Source organism: Lepidochelys kempii, chromosome 3, assembly GCF_965140285.1.
Source record: "Lepidochelys kempii isolate rLepKem1 chromosome 3, rLepKem1.hap1, whole genome shotgun sequence".
Taxonomy (NCBI): Eukaryota; Metazoa; Chordata; order Testudines; family Cheloniidae; genus Lepidochelys; species Lepidochelys kempii.
Window position 1 is genome coordinate 155513290 of NC_136382.1, and position 23928 is coordinate 155537217.

General features: G+C 42.9%; 1 protein-coding gene across 4 annotated transcripts in view; it reads left to right on the forward strand.

The window, feature by feature from the left end:
- PLB1 (phospholipase B1) overlaps positions 1-23928 on the forward strand; it is a 136132-nt gene that overhangs the window by 39798 nt on the left and 72406 nt on the right. For all 4 annotated transcript variants that reach the window (XM_073338615.2, XM_073338612.2, XM_073338616.2 and 1 more), the window contains 14 exons: positions 728-794; positions 3442-3500; positions 6324-6397; positions 8471-8514; positions 9374-9482; positions 11096-11147; positions 12676-12756; positions 14316-14381; positions 15418-15518; positions 17653-17734; positions 18548-18652; positions 20178-20273; positions 20785-20856; positions 22198-22320. In XM_073338615.2, coding sequence (XP_073194716.2) covers positions 728-794; positions 3442-3500; positions 6324-6397; positions 8471-8514; positions 9374-9482; positions 11096-11147; positions 12676-12756; positions 14316-14381; positions 15418-15518; positions 17653-17734; positions 18548-18652; positions 20178-20273; positions 20785-20856; positions 22198-22320 — 1131 coding nt within the window. The remainder of the gene's footprint in view (positions 1-727; positions 795-3441; positions 3501-6323; positions 6398-8470; positions 8515-9373; positions 9483-11095; positions 11148-12675; positions 12757-14315; positions 14382-15417; positions 15519-17652; positions 17735-18547; positions 18653-20177; positions 20274-20784; positions 20857-22197; positions 22321-23928) is intronic.

A 23928-nucleotide genomic window follows, 5' to 3' on the forward strand; every position in this document is an offset into this window, starting at 1 on the left:
ACCGAATTGCCGCCACCACCACAGCCACGGAGCTGCCGCCCAGAAGCCTGCCGTTAGCTATGATTGAGTAGCAGGCTTTTAATTTTATGGGCACCATCCACCAGAAAGGTGGTGCATACACCCTAAGTCATCCTATAACACTTCTGTGACTTTGCCCTTAACTAGGGTTACAGTGCAGGAGTGAATACACAAAACAAACAAGACAAAATGAAAAAATCATGGTGGTATTGCACCAGCAAAGTTAAGGTTGCTTTTGGTTTTGCACTTGCAGGGGGAGTTCTAGCACGTGACTATGGGTGTTGATTATCCATGTTGGACGAAGGTTTCTGATACCCTGAGAGAGGGATTGGTGGTAAATGACCTGGTAGGAAGGCCGAGCCTTCACAAGAAGAAGGGGACCCCTGGACATCCAGAGGAAGCACTAGAGAGGTGGAAATTTAGCTTAGTCATGCCCAGGAGTTAGGGGATGCTCAAAACAGTGGGTCATCCCCTAACAGAAGCAAATCAGTTTTGAAGAGAGCCCAATATATAACTTGCCAAAAGCATAAGCCACCAGGTGTGCCTATTTATGTGCAATAATTAAATGGTGTGGAATTCAGTTTCACTCTAGGAAATTCAGGAAGATCTCAGTTTGTTTTTATATATAAATCCCTTGGGACACCAAACATTTATCACCATCTGTCCATAAAAAGCATCATGTAATGTCTCATACTGTGTGTACTTCCAGGAAAGGAGTTATGGGACAAGCATTCCCTGTTTTGATCAAAATCCCTCTAATACAGTTCCTGTTTCAGGTACAGATTTTTTTAAAATCTTTATTGAAGAGCTGTTTCAATTGATCTTAAAGGGACACTGTCAACTAGTTTTATGCACAAAATGTAACTTTTTTTGAAGTATTAAATGATTTCATTAATGTAAAAAATACTTCAGTAATAAAAGACGCAGCTTTAGGTAAGCTATTTAAAATTTACCCTGTGGTGTTTATAAAGCCACATACACAGAATTGGCCTTAAGTATAGGTGAACTACAAAGTGAAACTGGCAAAAGGCAGAAAATGAATCTAACCAGTCTGCCCAAGTAGTAGCATATGCAGTTATAATAAATCTGTACATCTTTAGCCCCATACAGTCAATGATCTCAAAGCATTCTCTGAACAGTAATGATTTAAGCCTCCGAGCGTTCCAATGAGTCAGTGAACTCTGATTATCCCCACTGGACAGATGGGGAAACTGAGGCACAGATAGCAGGCATAATGTTGCACAGGATAAGGAAGTAAAGGAACACCTAGGTATCTAACAACCCAGCTTACCCGCAAATGCCACCACCATCTCCAAAAAATTTAAAATAAAACAGTAAAAATGATGAAAAAAATTAGATATTTAGCGTTATTTCAGTTTAAACAGCCTAAGCTCAAGGAAACATATTTGAAACATTTTGGTTTTTGTAGTCCTTATCCCTTTACTTACAGGTAGTTTTCTCAGAGGTAGATGTGAATTACTGACAGATGCTTCCGGTATCACAGGTTTCTCTGACCTTAACCTTTAATGTGTTCTTGAGAGCTCCCCTGCAGACACAGAAGAGAAATGGATCATTGCAGACTCCTAGTATGGTTCCTGCTTTGCCACAGAGGGAGTTCTTTAGATAAGATTGAAAGACTCTTCAGTCAAATTTTGGTTAAATTATCTGGTTGGCTTAATATCAGTCAGGTTTGTATCTAAGTTGGATGTACTCTTCCCAGCTAAGTCACAGTTCACTAATCACATTGAATGGTCCACTCTGTAAAATACCTTGGAGTCATCAGCCTGCCTATAATTGCGGATGGTAGTGCTATCTAACAGTTAGTTCTGCTGACCATGGGCAAGAGAAATGGTAGTTTAATTTCCCCTATGTTCAGAACCGAAAGCGCTTTCAGGAGCCTGTAATGTTGTTCTGCAATTCAGAATTTACTGCTGTGATCTATTTTGTTCCTTTGGCAATTACAATTTTATGTGTTCTTTTTTCAGTATAGTATATTTTAATGGATAACTTTTCTATGTAAAGGTTCATTATGAAAGAAATAAATTAAAAAAGAGGCCAGTTATAGACCCAGGATATATATCACATTTTTAAGAAGTCAAGAAATAAATCAGATGAAGGGAAAACAAATGCTGTGCATATAGAAGATTTTTAATGTATCAAGGTCAATATATGCATATTGGTGCATTGCCTTATATTAAAATGAGAATCTTCTTTCAGTTTTATTTGTCTCACATCACAAATTGAAATATAGGTAGGCATGGCAAAATTTGACTTTTATTTTATTATTTAGACAGATATCTTTATTTTAAAGCATTTTTCTATTTTTATGAATTTTAAATGTTCACAGTTGTGCAAAATTATGGGTTTTAAGCATTTCACCCCCTATTTTTATCCATTTAAATTTTCACAGTTGTAGGAAACCACAGCAGGGGGAATCAGACAATGGGGATGGGGATCAGACAATTATTTTATAGTAGATGGTGAGATTTAAAGCTTTATAACTGTTAAAACGCATATCAAAATGTACCAAGTAAATATCCTTAACTCAAACTCTTAAGTTCTCAAGCTCCTTTTTTCCTTTGCCTATTGGTAAATTTCAACTATTGATGAAAATATTTTCTTTTGTCAGTTTCTGTGTACAGTGAAATTGACGTTTACCAACACTTACCAATAAAGATCTAATCCTTCCAAGCCTAAATGTAGGCCAGATTTTTCAAAAGAGCTCAGGGTTGAATTTTCAAGTGCTCAGAACTCACAACGGGGGTCAGATTTGCAAGAGAGCTCCGCTCTCATTCAGGCACCTAAATGTGGGTCATATTTTCAAAAGTGCTTAACTCAGCACTCACCATGCTGAACTCTTGAAAATTATTATTTTGTTGCCTAAATGGAAGAATGGCTTGCTTGAAAACCTGGCTTATAATGATAAGTTAAATGACAACCAGACAATAGGAGAAAATATGTGATACTTTTTCAGATCCAGCCTGGAATCTTAAGACTTCTGTGTGTTTCTCTCCCAGATGGATTTTGGTTTCCTTTTAAAAGCTGTAGCAATACCAAGCACCATTGCTGTCAGTGGAGCTGTGCCTGTCATCAGTCCATTTCTTGGGGCTTAATAAAAACCTTACTTTGGATAGATGTGGAGGGAAATCCCTTGGCCTTCTCACTGTAATTGGTTTGCAGCAGTGGGATCAAGACTTGGTCCAATGACTGCCCTCCTAACTGCTGAGTATTCTGATCAATGCCAGTATTTGTCAATTTATCATTCGAAGCATCTAGGGTCATGATGACCTGGCATGATGACCTGGCTTAACATGACTATTGAACTGGAGTCTCTAGAATGCTTCATACTTATCCCAAAGAAAAGTTCTTCCACTACAGTGTGATTTGACACTTCCCTTCTCCTCCCAATCTTTTTTTCCTTAGTTCACCGTTTGAGGCCGGCAGACATCAAAGTGATTAGTGCGCTGGGAGACTCGCTCACAGTAAGTGCAGATCACTGGATAACCATAGCTGAACTGAATGATATGTTGGGGGATATATGGGGGGAGGGATAGCTCAATGGTTTGAGCATTGGCCTGCTAAACCCAGGGTTGTGAGTTCAATCCTTGAGGGGGCCATTTAGGGAACTGGGGCAAAAATTGGGGATTGGTCCTGCTTTGAGCAGGGAGTTGGACTAGATGACCTCCTGAGGTCCCTTCCAACCCTGATATTCTATGATATGAGGACAGATGTGAATTCTAATGAAAGAGAATAGTACAAACACTGTTTTGCTCTGTTTGGCTACTCGTGTTCTCCATGCTGTCTTGTACCATGGTCCAACTATAACTGTTAATCATCTTACAGGTCTAATCTTTCTATGTGCAGAACTCCAATTTAAGTCAACAGGAATGCTGCACACAGAGAACTGGTGGATTATGCTGCACATCACATAAAAATGGTCAGGGTGAATTTGCTATAATTGCATACGTTTTTACAGCTCATAGCTAAAATCCCTAGATACTTACCTTCCTAACAAATAATAAGCAGCATAAACAAAATGTGCCAGTTCTCCAGATGGTATAAATTGGCATCGTTCCATTGGAGTCTATGAAGCTACTCCCATTTGCACCATCTCAGTGTTTGACCCAATGACTGAAGAGCCAAAGTAACATAGATCAGGTGTTGTGTATACTGCATCTCCGTGGAACAATAAGCAGGACTTCTTGTTCAGGCAGATTGTAACTGTCACAGTTCAGGGCAACTGTATTGCCCCATCCATGGTCTAGCAAGGGCACCCACTCTAGGCTCCCAGTTCATCAGCTGTCACCTCTCTTGGAAGAAGACCCGTTATTCTCTTCCTCTTGACTGGGGTTGTTCCAGGCTGCATGGTTCACTGCCTACACTGTGAGTTTCCCAAAAAGCCGGACTGCCTAAGCAGGCCTGCTTTGCTTTCTCCTCAGAGGCTATAAGCAGTGTAATTGCCCACAGTTATAAGGTACCACACAGCCCTTTCTAAGCAAGCACGTTCATTATTAATCAATACAGAGAAAACATATTACAAACAATACAAGGACATGCACTCATGCTAATAGACTTACTAGTGATCACTCCCAACTCAACAAGGACTCTGGCAGGTGATCTGTCTTTCAAACCCCACCAAGAGGTGTTTCTGTGGTTACAAGTTCATAACAGCTGTTACTCAGAACAAGCACACAAGAAGTAATTCTTCTGCTCTACTCCATGCTGATAAGGTCTCAACTGGAAAACTGTGTCCAGTTCTGGGTGCCACATTTCAGGAAAGATGGGACAAATTGAAGAAAGTCTGGAGGAGAACAACAAAAACGATTAAAGGTCTAAAAAACACAAGGAAAGATTGAAAAAAATGGGGTTGTTTAGTCTGGAGAAGAGATGACTGTGGGGTGGGGGACATAAATTTTCAAGTATATAAAAGGTTGTTACAAGGAAGAAGGAGAAAAATGTTCTTGTTAACCTCTGAGCACAGGACAAGAAGCAATGGGCTTAAATTGCAGCAAGGGCGGTTTAGGTTGGACATTAGGAAAAACTTCCTAACTGTCAAGGTAGTTAAGCACTGGAACAAATTACCTAGAGAGGCTGTGGAATCTCCATTATTGGAGGTTTTTAAGACAAACACCTGTCAGGGACGGTCTAGATAATACTTAATCCTACCTTAAGTGCAGGGGACTGAACTAGAAGACCTCTCAAGGTCCCTTATAGTCCTATGATTCTATGCATAGGTTAGCATTTTCCTTATACAGCTGGTGTCTTTGATATTCAGAGACTGCAAATAAGCAATCAGCAGACAGTGCTTTTCTCCTCAGAGTGTAGCATCCATAGCTTGGGTCTGGAGGTGGGAATTTGCACTTGCTTCCCTTGAGTATTTCCTAGGAAATCCACACAACTTTGTTTGCCCCAAAAGTTCCTTCTTGTCTGGCACGTTGTGTAAAATGGTCTTTTAACACTCATAACTAAGGCTGCGTGTCTGTCACAGAGGTCATCGGAGTCACGGGAGGGGTCTCAGGGCTGGGGCAGGGGGTTGGGGTGCAGGGTGGCACTTACCTTGGCGGGGAGGCTCCCCGAAAGCAGCTAGCATGTCATTGCAGATCCTAGCTGGAGGGACCAGGGGCTCTGCGGTCTGCCGCCTACAGGCACCGCCCCCACAGCTCCCATTGGCTGCGGTTCCCAGACAATGGGAGCTGTGGAGCCGGAGCTCGTGGCGGGGGCAGCACCTGGAGCCTCCCTAGCCTTCCCTCCCACTAGAAGCTGCAGGGACACGTGGAGCTGGGTAGGGAGCCTCCCAGCCCCACCAACTCTCTCCCCCCAGCACCACCAGGGGTCCCAGGCTGTGCACCACCACCTGGCTCCCTCCCAGCACCAGCAGGGGTCCCGGGCTGCATGCTGCCGCCTACCCCACCCCACCAGCAGGAGTCCCGGGCCATGTGCTGCCAGTGTATTTATTCCTTTTATCTTAAATGAACTTAGAGCTGTTTTGGAAAGTTTCAAAAAACAGGGACAAATTGTCCTTGAAAAAGTTCCCATTTTTGACAAGCTCTAAATTAACTTCCCTTAGAAGTCAATCATGTCTAATGTGGGTAACACCTCTGCGTCATCCCATCAAGAATAGACAGGCTAGATATGAGTCAGTGGTGTGGAACTGAAATACCCTCAATCCTTTTAAGAACAAATACTGAATCTGGAGGGTAGCGTGGCTCATTAACCCCCCTTCTAATTGCTTTCATTATGATCAGATAGAGTGGATGGCTTTATCTGGAAGGTCTGTTCACTCTCTCCCTTTCCCTTGGTAACAGGCAGGTAATGGGGCAGGGTCCAAACCAAACAATGTTCTCGATGTTCTGACACAATACCGAGGTCTCTCCTGGAGGTGAGTGCCCTAAAATTCTGTCCCATCTAAATGTTTGTTTTTGTGCTTGGGGAAACTGTCATGGTGTCTGAACTCTGGGCCCTATGGCTGCTGAGATACACTTCTTGTCTGGCATAAGAATCTCCCTAGATTACTACTGAAAACACTGGAGAGAGCTTGTTGTGACAGACTGACAATGTCTTCCTGAATTATCCTATTCAGTTAGTAGGTGTTGATCTTATTAGGAAATAGTTAAGTGGGTTTTCCTGACTTGGGTCAGGTGATAGTCACCTGCCTCTGAATATAAAGGAAGTGCTCTCCTGAGAGGATCTAAGGTGTGGGCTGAGCACTCCCAAGGAGCATCCCAGCTTGGGGAGGAGCCTTGAGCTAAACTTTGTTCTTATTCATTTCTTTGTTGATAAAGCCAAATCCAAAGAGGGGAGTGCGTTTGGCTTCACTCTCTGTGTGGACTTTGTTTTAAAGCAGGCTGGGAGTGGCACCTGTTCACGTCTGTATTCTTGATAGGGAATAAGATTTTTCATTCATTTGAACAAACTTCAGCCCTCATTCCAAAGCTCCAGCCTTGCATATGCACACCTCCCATGCGAAGTCAACGGGAGTTCTACCTGCAAATGGACTGCAGAATTGGGTCCCCATTGCTTCTCTCACTCCACAAAAGGTCAATATTTCTCCTGACCCTTTCCCCACTCTAGCTACATTATACAATCCGTATAGGCCTGGACTTTTACATCTGGCACTGGTATTTACTACACAGTTCAAAAGCGCCATATTGAGAATAACAATATTCTCTATTTTTTGTAACTATGAAAACTTTTATGTTTTAACTGTAATCTCAGCATGTTTTTCCCATCATTTTCACTTGTGCATTTGTAATTAGAAATATCAACTAGTGTAGTGTATTAAAATACCCTCATTCCAGATTAAAGGAACACTGTACAAGTAATATAGGCCCAACTTTTTAGGCTTTATTTTTTAAGGAGGAATTTGAAAAGGACATCTTTATAAAAATCTAATAACAGATGGATCTCCCTAATTTTTTTTTAGTACAAACACTTTTTAATAATGTAACATTCCACATTATTAGAAGCAGAATTACAGAAGAATTACTAGTGCAGGAGAAAGTGTAAATGTATAGAAACAGAAAGTGAAACTGACAAGTCTAGTTTCTTTCTTCAAACTGAGTGAAATAGAAAAATATATGTATATAGTGATCACTCTTTAATCCAGTAGACCCTCAAAGTTACAAACACCTTGGGAATGGAGGTTGTTTGTAACTCTGAACAAAACGTTACAGTTGCTCTTTCAAAAGTTTACAACTGAACATTGAGTTAATACAGCTTTGAAACTTTACTATGCAGAAGAAAAATGCTGCTTTTAGCCATCTTAATTTTAAATGAACAAGCACAGAAATGGACCTTGTCAAATCTTTTTTTTAAAACTTTCCCTTTTTTTTTTTTTTTTTTAGTAGCTTACATTTAACATGTACGGCACTGTATTTGCCTTTCTTTAATTTTTTTAAAATTTTTTTGGCGGGGGGTCTCTGCAGCTGTCTGCATACTTCCGCTTCCAAATGAGGTGTGTGGTTGCCTGGTCAGTTCATAACTATGGTGTTGGTAACTCTGAGGTTTTACTGTCTTTACAGTGTTACCTATTTACTAACATTACCAGTATACAGGCATAGTATGAATACTATAGTCATGATAATAACTCACAAAGGATAATTGTATAGATTTTAAAGGGGAACACTATAGCAGAAATGGTGGAAACTACATTCAGTGTTTAAAATTCTCTCATTTCTTTCACTTAAAAGACTTTGACATTCTGTTTACATGTCACCTTTGATTTTCTTGTGGCAAACGTACAATGTGAGGCATGCACAGAGAGTCCGTCTTTAACAAATTTTATAACCAACAATAAGGATCGCAGCCTGTAATTTTCTTCGTCTGTGTATATGTATATACGCATAGAAACACCGTTAGGGGACGCTCTATTACTTATTCCAATACCTTAGAAAGTAAATACTGTTGACTAAAATTTTTGAAATATTTTTGCTTGTTTATTTTCATATAACAGTATTGGAGGAGATGAAAACATAACCACAGTCACGACACTAACAAGTAAGTACCTGTTTCCCTAACGTTGGCATATTTTTTGAGCTGTTTAATAATTTAAAGAACAGACATGAAGAAAGGTTTGCAATTTTGCAGCACGGCACACTCAATCACTTTGCATTCATTATCCAGTGGTGAATAAACTTTGCTTAACAGCCACCACAGTAATTTGCTGTGCATGACATAACAGTATGTTTTGTAATTCCCTGGGATTTTGGATGGTTCAATATTATTCTCAGTATATTATTCTGTCTGAGGTACTTTTGGAATGGATGAATCAAATTGTCTCAGTCCTTAGACTATAGAGAATACTTACTTAACTTTTCTCCTTTGCCCATTAAAAAAAAAATCTTAAATAGAGCTATGCTGCAAGATTTGGAGTTCATATGCCTGAATGTTCAAGGGTGATTGGATTTGGAAGGTTTTCAGTTCACTATAAAAGATAAGATCCATTTACAAAATTCAGATCCAGATTAGCACTTTGGTTTTTAACAACTCTGAAGATCTGGGAAGTTTGGACATATCCAAACCCATCTCTAAATTTACAGTGAGTATGTAAGAGTTTGTAACTTGATTAATATTACATAGTCTTGTATTACTCAGCAAACTGATCAAAATGACATTGCCGGGCATACTGCCCATGTTGTGCAACCAGTTGAAATAGACATCTGAATTCATTAAACTGAGTAATCTGGAGGTGAAACAATAATTGAGTGGTGAGATTTTTGCACCCACAATATATTAACGACTACCTTCAAGTTATTAACTGGGATCTGCTAAAGTCCTTCTGGGGCAAGTTCTGGTTTTGGCTCCATCTCATTAGCCACTGAATTAAGTTGCATTTCATGGGTCTCTTCTTTTCCAGATATTCTTCGTGAGTTTAATCCTTCCCTTCAAGGCTACTCCATTGGCACAGGGAAGGAGAACTCACATAATGCCTTCCTGAATCAGGCCGTGTCAGGAGCTTGCTCTGAGTAAGTGAGGACAGATAAATACTTTTTTTTTTTTTTTTTAATGGGGAGTAGATTTTTTTTTTAAGTTCCAATTAGAGAAGTGCCAAACCTGGAATGTTCTTACAGGTCTGTGAATGCTCCAAATGTCAGTAGGTTTAGACATAAAATGGAATGTAGACACTCCTAATGTTTGATTTTGCAAACGTGGCCAATAAAGATGTGTAGAACCCAAACTCGTCCTCCATACTTCATCTCTAGTCTGACAGCTAAGAAATTTGCCAAGGGCCAGTGTGGCTTTCCTAATCATAGTAAAGGAAATCTTAGCAGTAACAATATAATATTTTGCCCTTCTCTAGCACTTTCATCCAAGGAGCTCAAAGTGCTTTACAAACATTGACTGATGAAACCTCATAGCCCTATGGTGAAATAAATTGTTATTCCCACTTGACAGAGGAATGTGTGGAAGGAGGGGGTGGAAGAAATCCTGGTCCCATTGAAATCAGTGGGAGCTTTGCCATGACTTCACTGATTTCACCCAGGGATACTAAGGGACAGAGAGGGTGTTGAGCTGCCGAAGGTCAGGCCATGGCAGAGTTTGGAATAGAACCCAGTTAGACTACGTTCAGTCTTCAGTGAAATTCATGTCAACCCTTTCTCATCTTATTGTAAAGGTTCTTTGTTTGTATTAATACATCCAAAGGGCTCGTAGTTCCTTTATTCTGCCCAGAGGCGGATTTTGGAATTTATTTTTATGTCAGTGTGTACCGCGCAGGTTGATGCCATATAACTTCTTATAACAGTAATCTCACAGAGGTAGATAACTCCCAGTAAGTGAGAGATCTCTATGGCTGCTATCACTCAAAGAGATTATCCTGGTCGGCTGTATCCTTCCAGTTGGCTGTAGGTTGAAACAAAATAAAATCGAAGTATAAAGAGGGGATTTTTTAAAAAAAGATGTAACTACAAGAAATGAAAGACTGTTTCTGGATGCAATTCACTGGGAGGCCATTTTTTAAATTCCCTTAAACCTGCACTGCTCACAGTGACCCATCGTCCCATTGAAAGGGGCTGGATTTCTCTCTCTCTCTATCACAGCTCATTGTCATTTTTCTAACAGCACTGGTCATCGGCAGGGATGATGCAAGGCAATCTCACAGTGGCACTTCCAGCCACCAATAGTCCAGGGAGGGTATGACTCAACTCTAGTCTTAAACTCACACACACTGCTATTTGAGGTCCTTTGGCATGGGTAACCTTCTGCCTGACCAGGAACCATCCTCTTAAAGCTAAAACCTTCAAATATGCTGAATTACAATAGGCCAGTCCCACCCCAAAGTCGATTCTAATGTATTTCTCTCTTCCATCGGGGATGGTGCACTATGTAGCCTTCACACAGCACCCACAGTGCCAGATGCCTGATGGATGCTAAATGTTTCTTCACTGTTTCTCCAACTCCAGATGTGGCTTATTTCTGTAACTATATTTAGTCCAATAAAAGCTGCAACTGGAGTCTTCAGTTCAATACCACGTTGTTTGAATGGGTTTTCATGGACTCTGCTCATTCATCTGCTTTTCTCAATGCCCTATTTATCATGAAGTGTTCATCGGTCGACTTCTTCTTTTTTAATATTTAGGAATGTCCCTTCGCAGGTGAGGAGACTGGTGGACCTGATGAAGAATGATACGGTGAGTTTTGGCTGGCATGAATATCTTTAAGTATAATGCAGCTGTCTTGGGTCATTAGTCTCTAACAGCACAACAGATCAACAGTAGATGTCAGGCAGAAATCTATGGGTAGGGCAGTGATAAAGTGAATAGAATGCAACATCCCTCTGTGCAGTGTATGTTTCAGCATACCATCAAGTTGGGCTTTTTGTCTTCTTTACATAAAGGGGTTTTTTACAGTGAGATAACTAATGCACGCTACTTACCTTGCTGTAAAATCCTAGTGGAGACAAGTTTTTACCATTAAGAAGTTAGGCAACTTGGTCTACGCGATACCCCAGCTGGTGGTTGACTTTGTAGAGCTTAATTCACAATACAGCTATAGCATCTTGTCTCCACTGGAATTTTACAGCAGGATAGCCAACATGTTAGTTATCCTGTGGTTTAAAAAAAAACCCAACTTCTTTGCAGTGAAGACATAGTCTGAGTTCCCACAGCAGTTGCCTCCAGCCATCACTTTCTTGGAGTGTTGTCCTGTTCTTCCCTCCTGCCAGACCGGGACCTTACATTGCAGACCTTTTCAATTGACTGTGATCACCTCAGCAGACCTGACCTGCAGCTGTATTCCCTGAGAGAATGACAGGGTTAGCCAGTGACCAGCCAGTTATCACAAAGTTTGTTTTATTCAGAACAAAAACAAGTCAGACAAAAGGAGTTCTTGTGGCACCTTAGAGACTAACAAATTTATTTGAGCATAAGCTTTCATGAGCCGATGAAGTGAGCTGTAGCTCATGAAAGCTTATGCTCAAATAAATTTGTTAGTCTCTAAGGTGCCACAAGTACTTTTCTTTTTGCGAATACAGACTAACACGGCTGCAATTCAGAGAAAGCATATCTTAAAAACAATAAACAGCTTCTACACATGCCTAGCTTAGTAGGTGGTCACCCATCTTCCACATGGAGACCTGGAAGATCTAAAAATACTTCAGGTCTTCTGCAGGGCCTGTGTCTGTGGTCACAGTCTTATGCCTGTCAGTTCTTGATAGTGTCTGACTCTCCCCAGGTCAGGGCTGCCATTCTATACAGATTCAAGCCCTTTGTGTGTTTTGAACCAGGTCATACCAGTGGTGTCTCTTCCTCAGGGTAAACTTAACTGACTTTTTATCTGTATTGTTTCTAATGGAGATTTGCATTAATTACCCTCCATTGCTTTTAGTTCCTGCAGGAAATTTACTTATCCATTTAGCCAGGAATACAATCACTAACAAGCTCATAAAGATACATAAAATAAAATTGAACAGCAGACTTTGAATATTCCATGATTCCATCGCATCACATCTGTCACCATAGTGCTCAAAGCCCCTCAGCCATGACCAGAACTCCATTGTGCTAGATGCTGTACAGACACACAGAAAGACATAGTCCATGCCCCAAAGATAAACATAATTCTCTTTTAACTTGTTGCAGGGCAATTTTTTCCTTATCTATCTTATCTTATCTTTTTTATTTATTTTATTTTATTTTATTTTATTTTTTCCCCTGAATACAGAAAATAAATTTCCAGGAAGACTGGAAGCTCATAACACTCTTGATAGGAGGAAATGACCTGTGCAAATTCTGCAACGATCCAGTAAGTCACGAGGGATCTTAGATCTGTCTCTTATGTGAACTTGAAATGTCATTGTTATTTGGTACATTTTGGAGAGTGGAATAGTGGAGCTCAGCTAGGTAGATTTAATGGACCAAACTGGCTAGGCCGCATATGGACAGCTCTCAGCATTCTTCTGAGACTTGACGGTCATTCAACCTGAGATTGAGATAAAGTAATGTAATACTGTTAAGAACGGCTACTGATTGTTTTATTGTAACTACTTTATTTTGCTACAAACTAAGATAACTTTCTGTTGATCAAGTTAGTTCTTTCCATACATAGATAAGATAATAAACTGTCAAGAATATTCCCCATTTCATCTTACCAGCTATATCTTTTTTCCCCCCCGCATGCTGCCAGAGTCCAACATGATGTGTATACTATGAGATACATGGACATGAGAGAGGTTCTATCCACAGTTCATGGCAAACTCCTGATTAATGTCCAGCCTCCTCTATGCACCTCTCACACAGTGGTGGTACCTTGTTGTTTTCCCTGTACACTAAGAGCACAATGTGTGCTTTCCATTCTAGATGACTGATTTCAGATAAAGGAAAATAAAGACTGTAAAGTATCCATGAAAGAAAGAGAGCAAACACAATGACTTACTAACATTCTGCATCTGAACTGAAACACAAGGTGGCAGGGGTCTGTGCAGGAGGGTGGGAGCCTCCTCTTCCATTCAGAGGAACATGATGTTTCCTTTATGTTACAAACTAGAATGTGGCTTGGTGAGCAGAGAAACAGGAAATACATAAGGGAAATGAGTGTGTTGTCTGGATTTATAGAGTGGACTAAGGGGGTGTCATTAGGAACAATGGGATGAAATTGAGCCAAGCAGAATTAAGGGTGAATATCATGTGATGGGGGTGGAAACACTTTTAACAATAAGGTCTTATTAGACTATTCCGTAATCTCATAAAAGAAGGGGTAAAGGCCCAATTACTTGATACAATTAACAGAGCTATTCAAGTATATTGTAGAGGGAAATCTTGCCCTGGCAGAGGGAAATGGACAAGGTGACCTAATAGACTTTATCTCACACTAATTTCTCTGTTTGTCCGGTACAATTTTCTGCATGGGATGTACTTGCAACTGAGATTTCATGGAACTCAAGGACTAAATGGGAGTCAAGTTGCTAATAGCCCACACACCTGACTTGTAAAATATTAAAGTATTTTCTATTATATGAGAAGAATGTTTCTTCAGACTGACCTCCATTGATGAAAGTCTTAGTGATGGGACAGCTGTGCTTCTGATACTACCTGATAGTGAATGTGGAGGAAGTTGTGACATCTTATCAGTAAGCCCAGTGGAACTGGCTCAGTGAATGGCCTCTGATGGTGGCCAAATCCTTCTTTCCTATGATGATACTCAAGAAGGGAACTGGGGAAGCAGAGATGCTCCAGGGCTACATGTTGTGCCAATGTACCCTGAACCAAGAGTCCAATCACTGTGGTCTAAGAGTCAGCTAGTAGCTTCTGTATATGCCTGAGGAAACAATGCCCAGAACTAAATTCAACCCTTTGTTTCAACAGGTGCATTTTTCTCCTGATAACTTCATCAACTATATAAAAATAGCTTTGGACATACTTCACAGAGAGGTAAAAAGAAATCTTTACTGCTAGCCTAGGGAGAGGGGTCCAATAGGAAAGACAAATTTCTTGAGCTTCAGTGGTTACTTCTGCATGTGTAGATGTTTCATAGAGTAATCTCTAATCCAGGGGTTCTCAAATTTCATTGTGCCGTGACCCCCTTCTGACAACAAAAATTACTACACAACACCAGGACCGGGGACTGAAGCCTGAGCCCGGCCAAGCCCCGCGACCCCAGATCGGGGGGCCAAAGCCAAAGCACAAGGGCTTCAGTGCTGGGGAGGAAGGGCTATAACCTGAGCCCTGCTGCCCAGGGCTGAAGCCCTTGGATTTTGACCCCGGGCAGTGGGGCTTAGTCTTCAGCCCCAGGCCCCAGCAAGTCTAACACCAGTCCTGGCAATCCCATTAAAATGGGGTCATGACCCACAGTTTGAGAACCGCTGCTCTAATCTGTAGGAAGAATTTAAGGAAGTATTTTACAGAAAGAATGGTGATTGCGGGGACTGGAATTCCACCTGATGTGTTGGGAGTCAAGTAATGTAAATATATTGACAAATATATGGTATTTCATGACAATCATGTAACTATGCCTAGCAGTAGCATATCTGCCCACTCACTGTACAGCACAGCCCCTATTATTTTTATTAAGGGACATATTCTGATATCCTTTTCCTAGTTGAAGCTAATGGGACTATTCATGGAGTACGGGGCTCCTCAGCATGAGTGAGGATATCAGACGCTTGCCTCAAGAGAGCAGCCGTTTTGGGATCTGGCCTTGTTAGAATCATGCGTCTCAGGGGCTGCAGCTCTGTATTTAAGGTAGAACAAACCCAATTTAGGATTTCCTGTTGAGATTAATACTCAGCCAGCCCACTGCAAACCTCTAGTGGAAATAGTAAAGGTTGTTTGGATCAGCAGATTAAGGTACATGTTATATTAGCAACAAAAAATCTGACCAGCCCCTGACCTGCTTGCCTGTGCTCGGAAGAGCAGGGGTGGCACTACTGTTCTCTGTGAGCTTTGACTTTGTTTATTCTCTTGGCAGGTTCCTCGGGCATTTGTCAATCTGGTGACAGTATTTCATATAGTAACCCTCCGGGATTTGTACCAGGAGAAGACCATTAACTGCCCAAGGCTAATCATGAGGTTTGACAGACTTATGTTCCAGCTCTCACCCGTATTCAGGAAAAGCTGTAAGATCTTCAGTGGAAGCCTTCCCCTTGAAGGAAAAGGATTACAATATTTCAGATAACTAAGTACTATTTTCCTGTGTGAATATAAAATACATACACAGTATAGATTATATTTTCAAAGCAGTGTTTAAAAATACCTGTCTCTCTTTCACTGTCTCCAGCTTGGACTACTGCTGATGGAACTGCCATTTTAATTATACAACAGCAAATTAGACTTCCAACTGCAAAATTGATTAAGAGCTAGCACACACAGATCAGCATTACATTGTTTGACAAAGGCAGCTAATTTTCAAAATTATTAAAATGAGAGTTTTAAAAAGCTGATTACGTTAACCCAGTTTTATTTAAATTGCAGAATTTACCTTTCAAAGTCTTTTGCTTTCACATATGTTCCAGTGTGAGCTACATTCTTTGAGCCCTAACCTACATTAGCTGTCTCTCACCAACTGGTGGTTGTTAGCTGGATTGTTAATTAGTCTTTCAATTACATTTGTGGGATGTTTAGTTACTCATTATGTTGCTTCCAGCAGTGGGGAGAGTAGGAGATCTTTCTCTCCCTGTATGCATATACTGAGTAACCAGGAGATGTGGGGAAAGAAAGGAGGTTCCTTCTCTGTAGTGTAGTTAGTAGCCATTTCCATTAGTGGCCAGGCCAGGATTTAGGGAGGCCCTGTGTGTTGACACTATGCAGCACAAGCCGTGACAGCCCGAGAGCTGGAGAACCACAAGATTGGTCTGTGCTCAGCACCCTCAGTAGCAATCCCTGTTCTATTCATTTCAGCTGCGTCCCTGAGGACATCACTCTGACACGATAAGGTGGTGGGAAAGATCGGAAGGGCCCTGTTGTTCACTGAGTGGAGTTTCACAGAAGGAACATGATGACACAGCATTTTGCTGTGATTTAGCGGCTCTCTGACTGTCAGTGACAAAGCAGCTCTTACAGACTGAGTGCTGTTGGCTTAGAATATCGTCTCTATTTTGCTGCAGTTTCCCTTTAACAAAGTACAAGCTTATCACAAGATCCTAATCACTAGGACAAGGCCAGGATGAGAGCCTGTGAGATTAGAGCTGAGTTTCTCTGATCCCTCAGAAATATATCTTTTACCTTCCCATCCTAACCAAATGTCCTGCTGTAGTACATTTGGGTCTCTCTGGCAGCAAGGGGATTTAGAGGTCTGGCAGTGAGCCAGGTATACAGAGGTTTAAATAGGCACAGTGTAGAAGGCTCATGAATGGCATGTTACTGACCTACATTTCAAAATACAACTTTGTACTATGTCTTTTGAACTGTATCCCAGAATGCCCTGTAGAGGTAAATAATTTATCTCTGTCTTGGCTCCTCTTTATTAGGACATATAGGCTAAGTGAGCATACATGTGCTGTTTCTTTAAATCTGTAGCAGGAGAAGGGCTTGGGCAAGGTTCTAGGTAGACACTATAGTGAAGCATTATTTATTTGTTTATAATTATAAATAGAGAGAGGGGGAGAGATTAGCTTTAGGGATTGTATCTTTTTCCTTTTTCTGCCAAAGTTCTTTTTCCAGTGTTAGAGTAAGCTACTCTTTCTGATGTTCTTCACTGTAGTGACATGATAGAGGGAGAAAAGAGATGTTTTCTGCGGAGATTTGTAATGAAATGGGGAGTAGAGGTGTTGCCAGGTGATAGGAGCAGCAGGGGTGAGATTGCAAGGAGTTACTGACAGGGCCAGCAATGGATGAGGGGAGATAGATACAGGTGAGGGGGAAACTGGAGCAAGTCTATAGAAATTTTGCTCTTAATTATATCTGTGCAATCCCTCTGAAGTGAATGGGGCTGCGCAGAATTTGGCCCACAGTGGCATATCTGGCACAGTAACAATCTCCTCACCTTACATGAATGCATCTATCCCTAATAAATGTGCTTAAACTTCAGTGTGTCCATATTTATTGGGAAGACCTAGATATTGGAATCAATGTTATCATGGATGAGCCTTTCACAACAATTCACCTTTGGAGGAGTCCATTACCCTTTGGGTTCTTGTACCTGTTTTCAGGGGAAAAAACCCAGTAGATTGCAGCACAAAAATAAAATATCACTTTCTTCCTGCAGGAATCTGTGTCCTTGTGTATTGAACTATGATGACAATTCCACTGAAACTAAGATGCTAGAGTCTTTTAATAGAAGGTATCAGGTAAGGCAGAGGAAAGTATTAAGAGATTTAGCAGAGAATTGCTTAATAATCCTTTTGTTCTTCTTTTTTAGCAGCAGTCTCCCTTTGTTCTTCTGGGAATAATAAATTTTTCTAGCAGTGATAATGCTTGAAGTGACTGACCCAGGGACCTGTCAAAGCCTAGAAACTACCAGATATGGGGCACAAATTGTGCTCACATTAGTCAGCTGCAGATTCATAGAAGTCACTCTGAATTGAGTTGGAGGGGGCAGGTGAGGATCAGGCAAGGAATAGGGGCAGATCTGCTGCTCAAGATCTTTAAAATGTGATTCAGAAAGGTGCTAAAACAGAGTGGCTCTTTCAGACGGATCAGAGATTCCGTTGAAGCAGCAGTTCTGGATACTCCTCTTGCTGGGAAATTGGATTAAATTGCGGAGCACTGGTAGTTCAAGAAAGAACTCTTGTGATGGAGGACAGCTGAACTGAAAGCATTTTAAGTGGTTCAAGAAAAATCCCTGGTACCCCATGATGGGAAATCCTATTAAAGTGGGGGTCTCCCTAGGTCAGTCAGCTGGCTTTTGAGCAGTAGGTCATCTGCAGCCTCTATGGTGCCTTTCTGATAAGGAACATCAAATGAGTAGTTTTCTAATTTGGGTTTTTGCAAGCCAATGTTTCAAGAAGCTCATGACTCACTAACTTGTACAAGAAGGGAGTCGCCCTTGGTTTCAGGTTTTGCATGTTCAGATGATGAGACTTCTGCAGGAGGGTCAGCCTGGGGCCTAATAAGCAGAATGGAAGAAAAGGAGCAGTGAGTGATTGTTCTGCCTTCTTTAGGAGGAAACCCACCAATTAGTTGAAAGTGGAAGGTATGACACCAAGGAAGATTTCACAGTGGTCGTGCAGCCATTTCTGCAGGAAGTGACCATTCCAAAGACTGAGGTAAAAAACCGTGAGCCAGATCCAGACCTGGTACAACTCCTCTGGATCATTAAACTTGAACCCCTTATACCAACTCTAAATTTGGCCCTCGGTATTCTGCTTTGTTAGTTTGTCCAGTTCAAGTGAGCCATGATCCAAAGCAGCGGGAAATGTTTTTGGAGGGGATAAAGATTGTTGGTAATACTGCTGAGTGCCCATGTAACCTTGGCCTCAGACATGGCAAATTGTATTAGTTGTAAGTTTTAATCATATTTGTAAAAGTGCTACAGTACTCTTTAGTTCTAAGTTAATGGCTTGGTCTGGCCCAGGATGGTAACTGCCTTGTTCTCAGAGGCCCTCAAGACTATTTTCAAGGTCTGGGGTAACGGAGTTTTTGTTGGAAGAAGAATGTGATAATACATCATATGCTGGCATTTTTGGTCATATACTTACCCCCAGTGGTGAGCTGGAGCCGATTCGCACCGGTTCGCTAGGACCGATTGTTAAATTTAGAAGCCCTTTTCGAACCGGTTGTTCCGCAAGGGTTCTAAAAGGGCTTCTAAATTTAACCACTGGCCAAAAGAGACGCCTAAGGCGCCGACTCCACGGGTGCTCCAGCCCTGGAGCATCCAAGGGGAAAATTTGGTGGGTGCAGAGCACCCACCGGCAACTCCCAGCCCCAGCTCACCTCCGCTCCGCCTCCTCTCCTGAACGCGCCACCCCGCTCTGCTTCTCTGCCCCGCCCCCAGGCTTCCTGCGAATCAGCTGTTTGCGCGGGAAGCCGGGACAGGCTAAGAAGCAAGCGGCGGCTTCCCCCTCAGGCCCAGGGAGGTGGAGGGGAGCTCAGGCGGGGGGGGGGAGGGGAGGCGCAGGGGAACCTCCCCACCCCAGCTCACCTCCGCCACCCTCGGCCTGAGCGTGAAGCCGCCGCCTGCTTCTCAGCCCTCCCAGGCTTCCCGCCGAACAGCTGATTCACAGGAAGCTGGGGGAGGGGACGGAGAAGCAGGTGGTGGCTTCACACTCAGGCCAAGGGTGGCAGAGGTGAGCTGGGGTGGGGAGGTTCCCCTTCCCGCCCCCCCCCCCCCCCCCGCCTGAGCTCACCTCCGCCTCCCTGGGCCTGAGCGGGAAGCCGCTGCTTGCTTCTGAGGTGGCTGCTCCCCCTCAGCTACGCTCCCCCGCCCCTAGGAGCCAGAGGGACCTGCTGGATGCTTCCTGGGAGCTGCCCCAGGTAAGCACCGCCAGGACTCCCCACCTCGCCCCCGGCAGGTGCCTCTGGCTCTTAGGGATGGGGTGGGCACCCACTACGGTGGCCCACGAGAACCTCCTGCCCGGTTCTGGGGGCAGTACGGGACAGGGGAGGGGGTGGATGGGGTAGGGGTCCTGAGGGGGGCATCAAGGAATGCGGGGGGGTTGGATGGGGCAGGAGTCCCGGGGGGCGGGGGTGGGCAACGACCCCCTCGTGGGGTGAGGAGGGAACCCGTTGTTAAGATTTTGGCAGCTCATCACTGCTTACCCCTCTTGTAACAGTACCTGTCTCTTTCCCCAGGAGGGGTTGCCCGACAGCTCGTATTTTGCCCCAGACTGTTTCCACTTTCACCAGAAGACTCATTCCCTGGCTGCTCGTGCCTTGTGGAACAACATGGTAAGACTGCAGAAGATATCAGTCTCTGTCTCTGTCTTCTCCACCCTGTCCTTTTGCAGCAAAGAACAATGACCCACTATGTAGCTGCTGAACCACCCTTCTTCTGTTGAGAACAGAATTGTGTTTCCTACAGGTGGGCAGTATTTCCCTTTGTAATGTAAAGTCACCTGGACACAAACTGGCTGTGTCAAAGAATATATCCTGGGGTATAGTCTCGTAAGCACCTAGGACCCTGCACCAAGAGATGATCAAAATGTGGGATATTGCATCATGCATGCTACATACGTAATATGGAAAGTAGCCAATTTAATATGTTTTAAATCTGATAAAATCCTGGGGCCCTGAGTTTTGTGGGTTGAGCTGCTATTTCAACATAGAGAGATACAGTACATAGCAAATTTTCTTGCTGTTCTACTTGTTTCCATAGGCTGATAATATTCAGCTGTTCATGATCTTCCCTTCTCGATCTCATTTTATTTCTTCTCTCCCATGTTTTCTTTCTGCCGTGCAGTTGGAACCCCTTGGGAACAAGACAGACGCACATTTTCTTGAAACGGTGATCACTCTCAAATGTCCAAGTCAGGTAGGTTGAAAAATATTCATGCACGTGCCACATGCCTCATTGCTCATTTGTGAAGCAGGGTTTCTTGTGCAGTGCGTTCCAGAGCAGTAGCTCCACTACCTTGGAGAGGGTGCTGGATGCTCCCTGTCCTCTCTCTTCCTTCCTCCTTTTGGGTAGTTAGCACCTAGGACATATATGCTTCCCAATGAGAGTGGACTGCAAGAGGGAGGAAAACTCCTGGCACCCGTGCCCTCACAGGCTGGCACAAAGACAGCAGCTTTATGTTAGTGCATAAAAGCTGGAAATCAAACCTGCTTAAACAGGCCAGTCTAAGATTTCAGAGCAGTAGCCGTGTTAGTCTGTATCAGCAAAAAGAATGAGGAGTCCTTGTGGCTTACAAGAGAGACTAGAGACTAACAAATTTATTTGGGCATGAGCTTTCGTGGGTTAGAACCCCCTTCATCAGATGCATGGAGTGAAAATGCAGGAGCAGGTATAAATACATGAAAGGATGGGGGTTGCTTTACCAAGTGTGAGGTCAGTCTAACGAGATAAATCAATTAACAGCAGGATACCAAGGGAGGAAAAATAACTTTTTGAAGTGATAAGAGAGTGGCCCGTTATAGACAGTTGACAAGAAGGTATGAGTAACAATAGTCAGAAATTAGTATTGGGGAAATTAAGTTTAGGTTTTGTAATGACCCAGCTGCTCCCAGTCTCTATTCAGGCCTCCAGTTTGCAAATTAATTCCAGTTCTGCAGCTTCACGTTGGAGTCTGGTTTTAAAGTTTCTTTTGTTGAAGAATTGCCACTTTTAGGTCTGTTATTGAGTGACCAGAAAGATTGAAGTGTTTTCCTACTGGTTTCTGAATGTTATGATTCCTGATGTCAGATTTGTGTCCAGTCTAACTTCACCATCCAAGCTGAGTATTTATTTTTCACACTTCAAACAGCATCAATGGGGAAAGTGAAGGGTCGGATTCTCGGCTGGTGTCAGTCCGCATAGCCCCACTGAAATCAGTACTGCTACCCTGACACCAGCTGGTCCAGAACGTTTAACAGCCTTTGCTATAATAATCAGATGTTAGTCAAACTGGTAAAGGGCGCTGAGAGTGTCCAAGAGCATGTGTGTGTAGTTATCATAACATTACCCATATATTTCAGATGTTTCCTTATTTCTATGGCTCATAAATATGTCTGCAAAACCAGTTAGAGAAGGGCAGGGCCCTTTTTAATTCCTGAGAATAAGAATATGCAGTAATTTTAATGGTCTATAGGCATATTTGAATTGGTGGCTGGGGAACAGATATCTCCATATATTCTTCTGCAGCTTCATGTTGACTCACATTTCCTTATTTCATAGGCTGAGTCATTCCTTAGGACGTACAGGAACAGCAATTATACGTATCCCAACCAAACTACGCCAGACATAACAACACCGCTACCATCATCTTCTAAGCCGACCCCAGCACAGGAACCAGATCAGGTAGAGTCTGCACAATCATTGATCACTGAAGGCATTTAGGAGGCTAAGGGTACAAAAAAAGGAAGGTAGCTCTAGGGCTGTGGAAAAGGCTTGCATCACCAACCACAGCTGCATGTATTCAGATACCACATTAATCAGCCAGGATTGCTTTTCCAATCTGAATAAAACTAAAGGCTCCTCTACATTTCAAATGTATTGTTTGACTTGTGTTATCTCACATTAAAAAGTGCCTTGCATCCACACACACGCTATTTTCTTGTGAATCATCTGGCCTTTTTAACACACATTAATAAGCACACTTTAGAAGTGGGTTTGCTGAGATGCAGGATGAGTTTACCCACAACCGAGTAGGTGCGGATACATCTCCATCCCGAAACAACTGGTGCACATCTACCATGTCTACCTACTAGAATCCCACACTGCTTTGCCAGCTACCTGTGTTGGTCTGTCTAGTCATCCTGAACATTCCTGTTTCAATCCTGGCATGCAGCGAGGTGCTGTCCTTGGCAATTCCAGCTCCAGTGGAGTTCACATATCCGTGGCATACTCCGGATTATTCAGCAGTCATGCTTCATGCTTCACTGTGGACCAATACTAAAATCCTGGACTTCATTGCCTTCTTGGGAGATGAATATGATCAGGCCCATCTGAAAGGCTGTCACACAGCATAGGTCTGCAAGCAGGGGCGGCTCTACCAATTTTGCCGCCCCAAGCAGTTGCCAGCAAGACAAATGTAAAAGAGGGGGGCTCTCCAGGACCGCAGTAAGGCAGATGAGCTGTGGCTGGACTATAGGAACGCTACGTGTAACAGAACCCCCGGGAGAGCTAGCACAGTCTGCTGGATCCATGAGGAGCTGGACCACATGCTGGAGATACTACACCCAACCTCTGCATTGTGTGGACTCCCTGGTTGACCCATGAACCCCAAGTAGACAGTCACGGATATCCAGGTTACCTCTTCCCGTGAATCACAGCCAGAGGATCAGCCTGAACCCTAAACTAGGGAGGGGCCCATTTCCAGTAAGTACTGAATGATATATTAAAATACAGCTGTACAGAGAGGGAGTTAAACAACTTAGCTGAGGATCCTGTAAGGGCACTGCCATGTTGATCTACCTTCTCTCTGCCTCTTGGGTTTTTAATCCCCTCCCCATATCCACCACTCAAAATGGCAGCCCTGCCAGCGACAGTAGAAACTCTCCCGGCCTTTTTTCCTATGACTATGCAAACGCGCACACACATCACTTAGTCTTGTCTCCCACGGCACCCCCTCCCTGTCAAACACACTGCTTGTTGGCCTCTTCCTCCTGCCCCACTCCCCCAGTGGTTAATCCATGCAGTGCCTCCATGAGGCTCTTTGAAGGACAAGCTCTTTTATTGTAGCAGCACATAACAGAAAATCAGAAGTTATGTGTCTGGCTCACAATGTCACTAATGCCTTCAGCCTTGAGCCCGCATGAGGTAGAAGGTAAATAGCCTAACTCACACTACAAACGTTTTCAAAAAAGCAAGACTGTAAGGCACTTGCTGTAAATCACCCTCCCTCCCCCCACTGTTAAGGTAGAACTCTATGAATTTTGCGGAGTACTGTATGCTCAACTGTAGGTG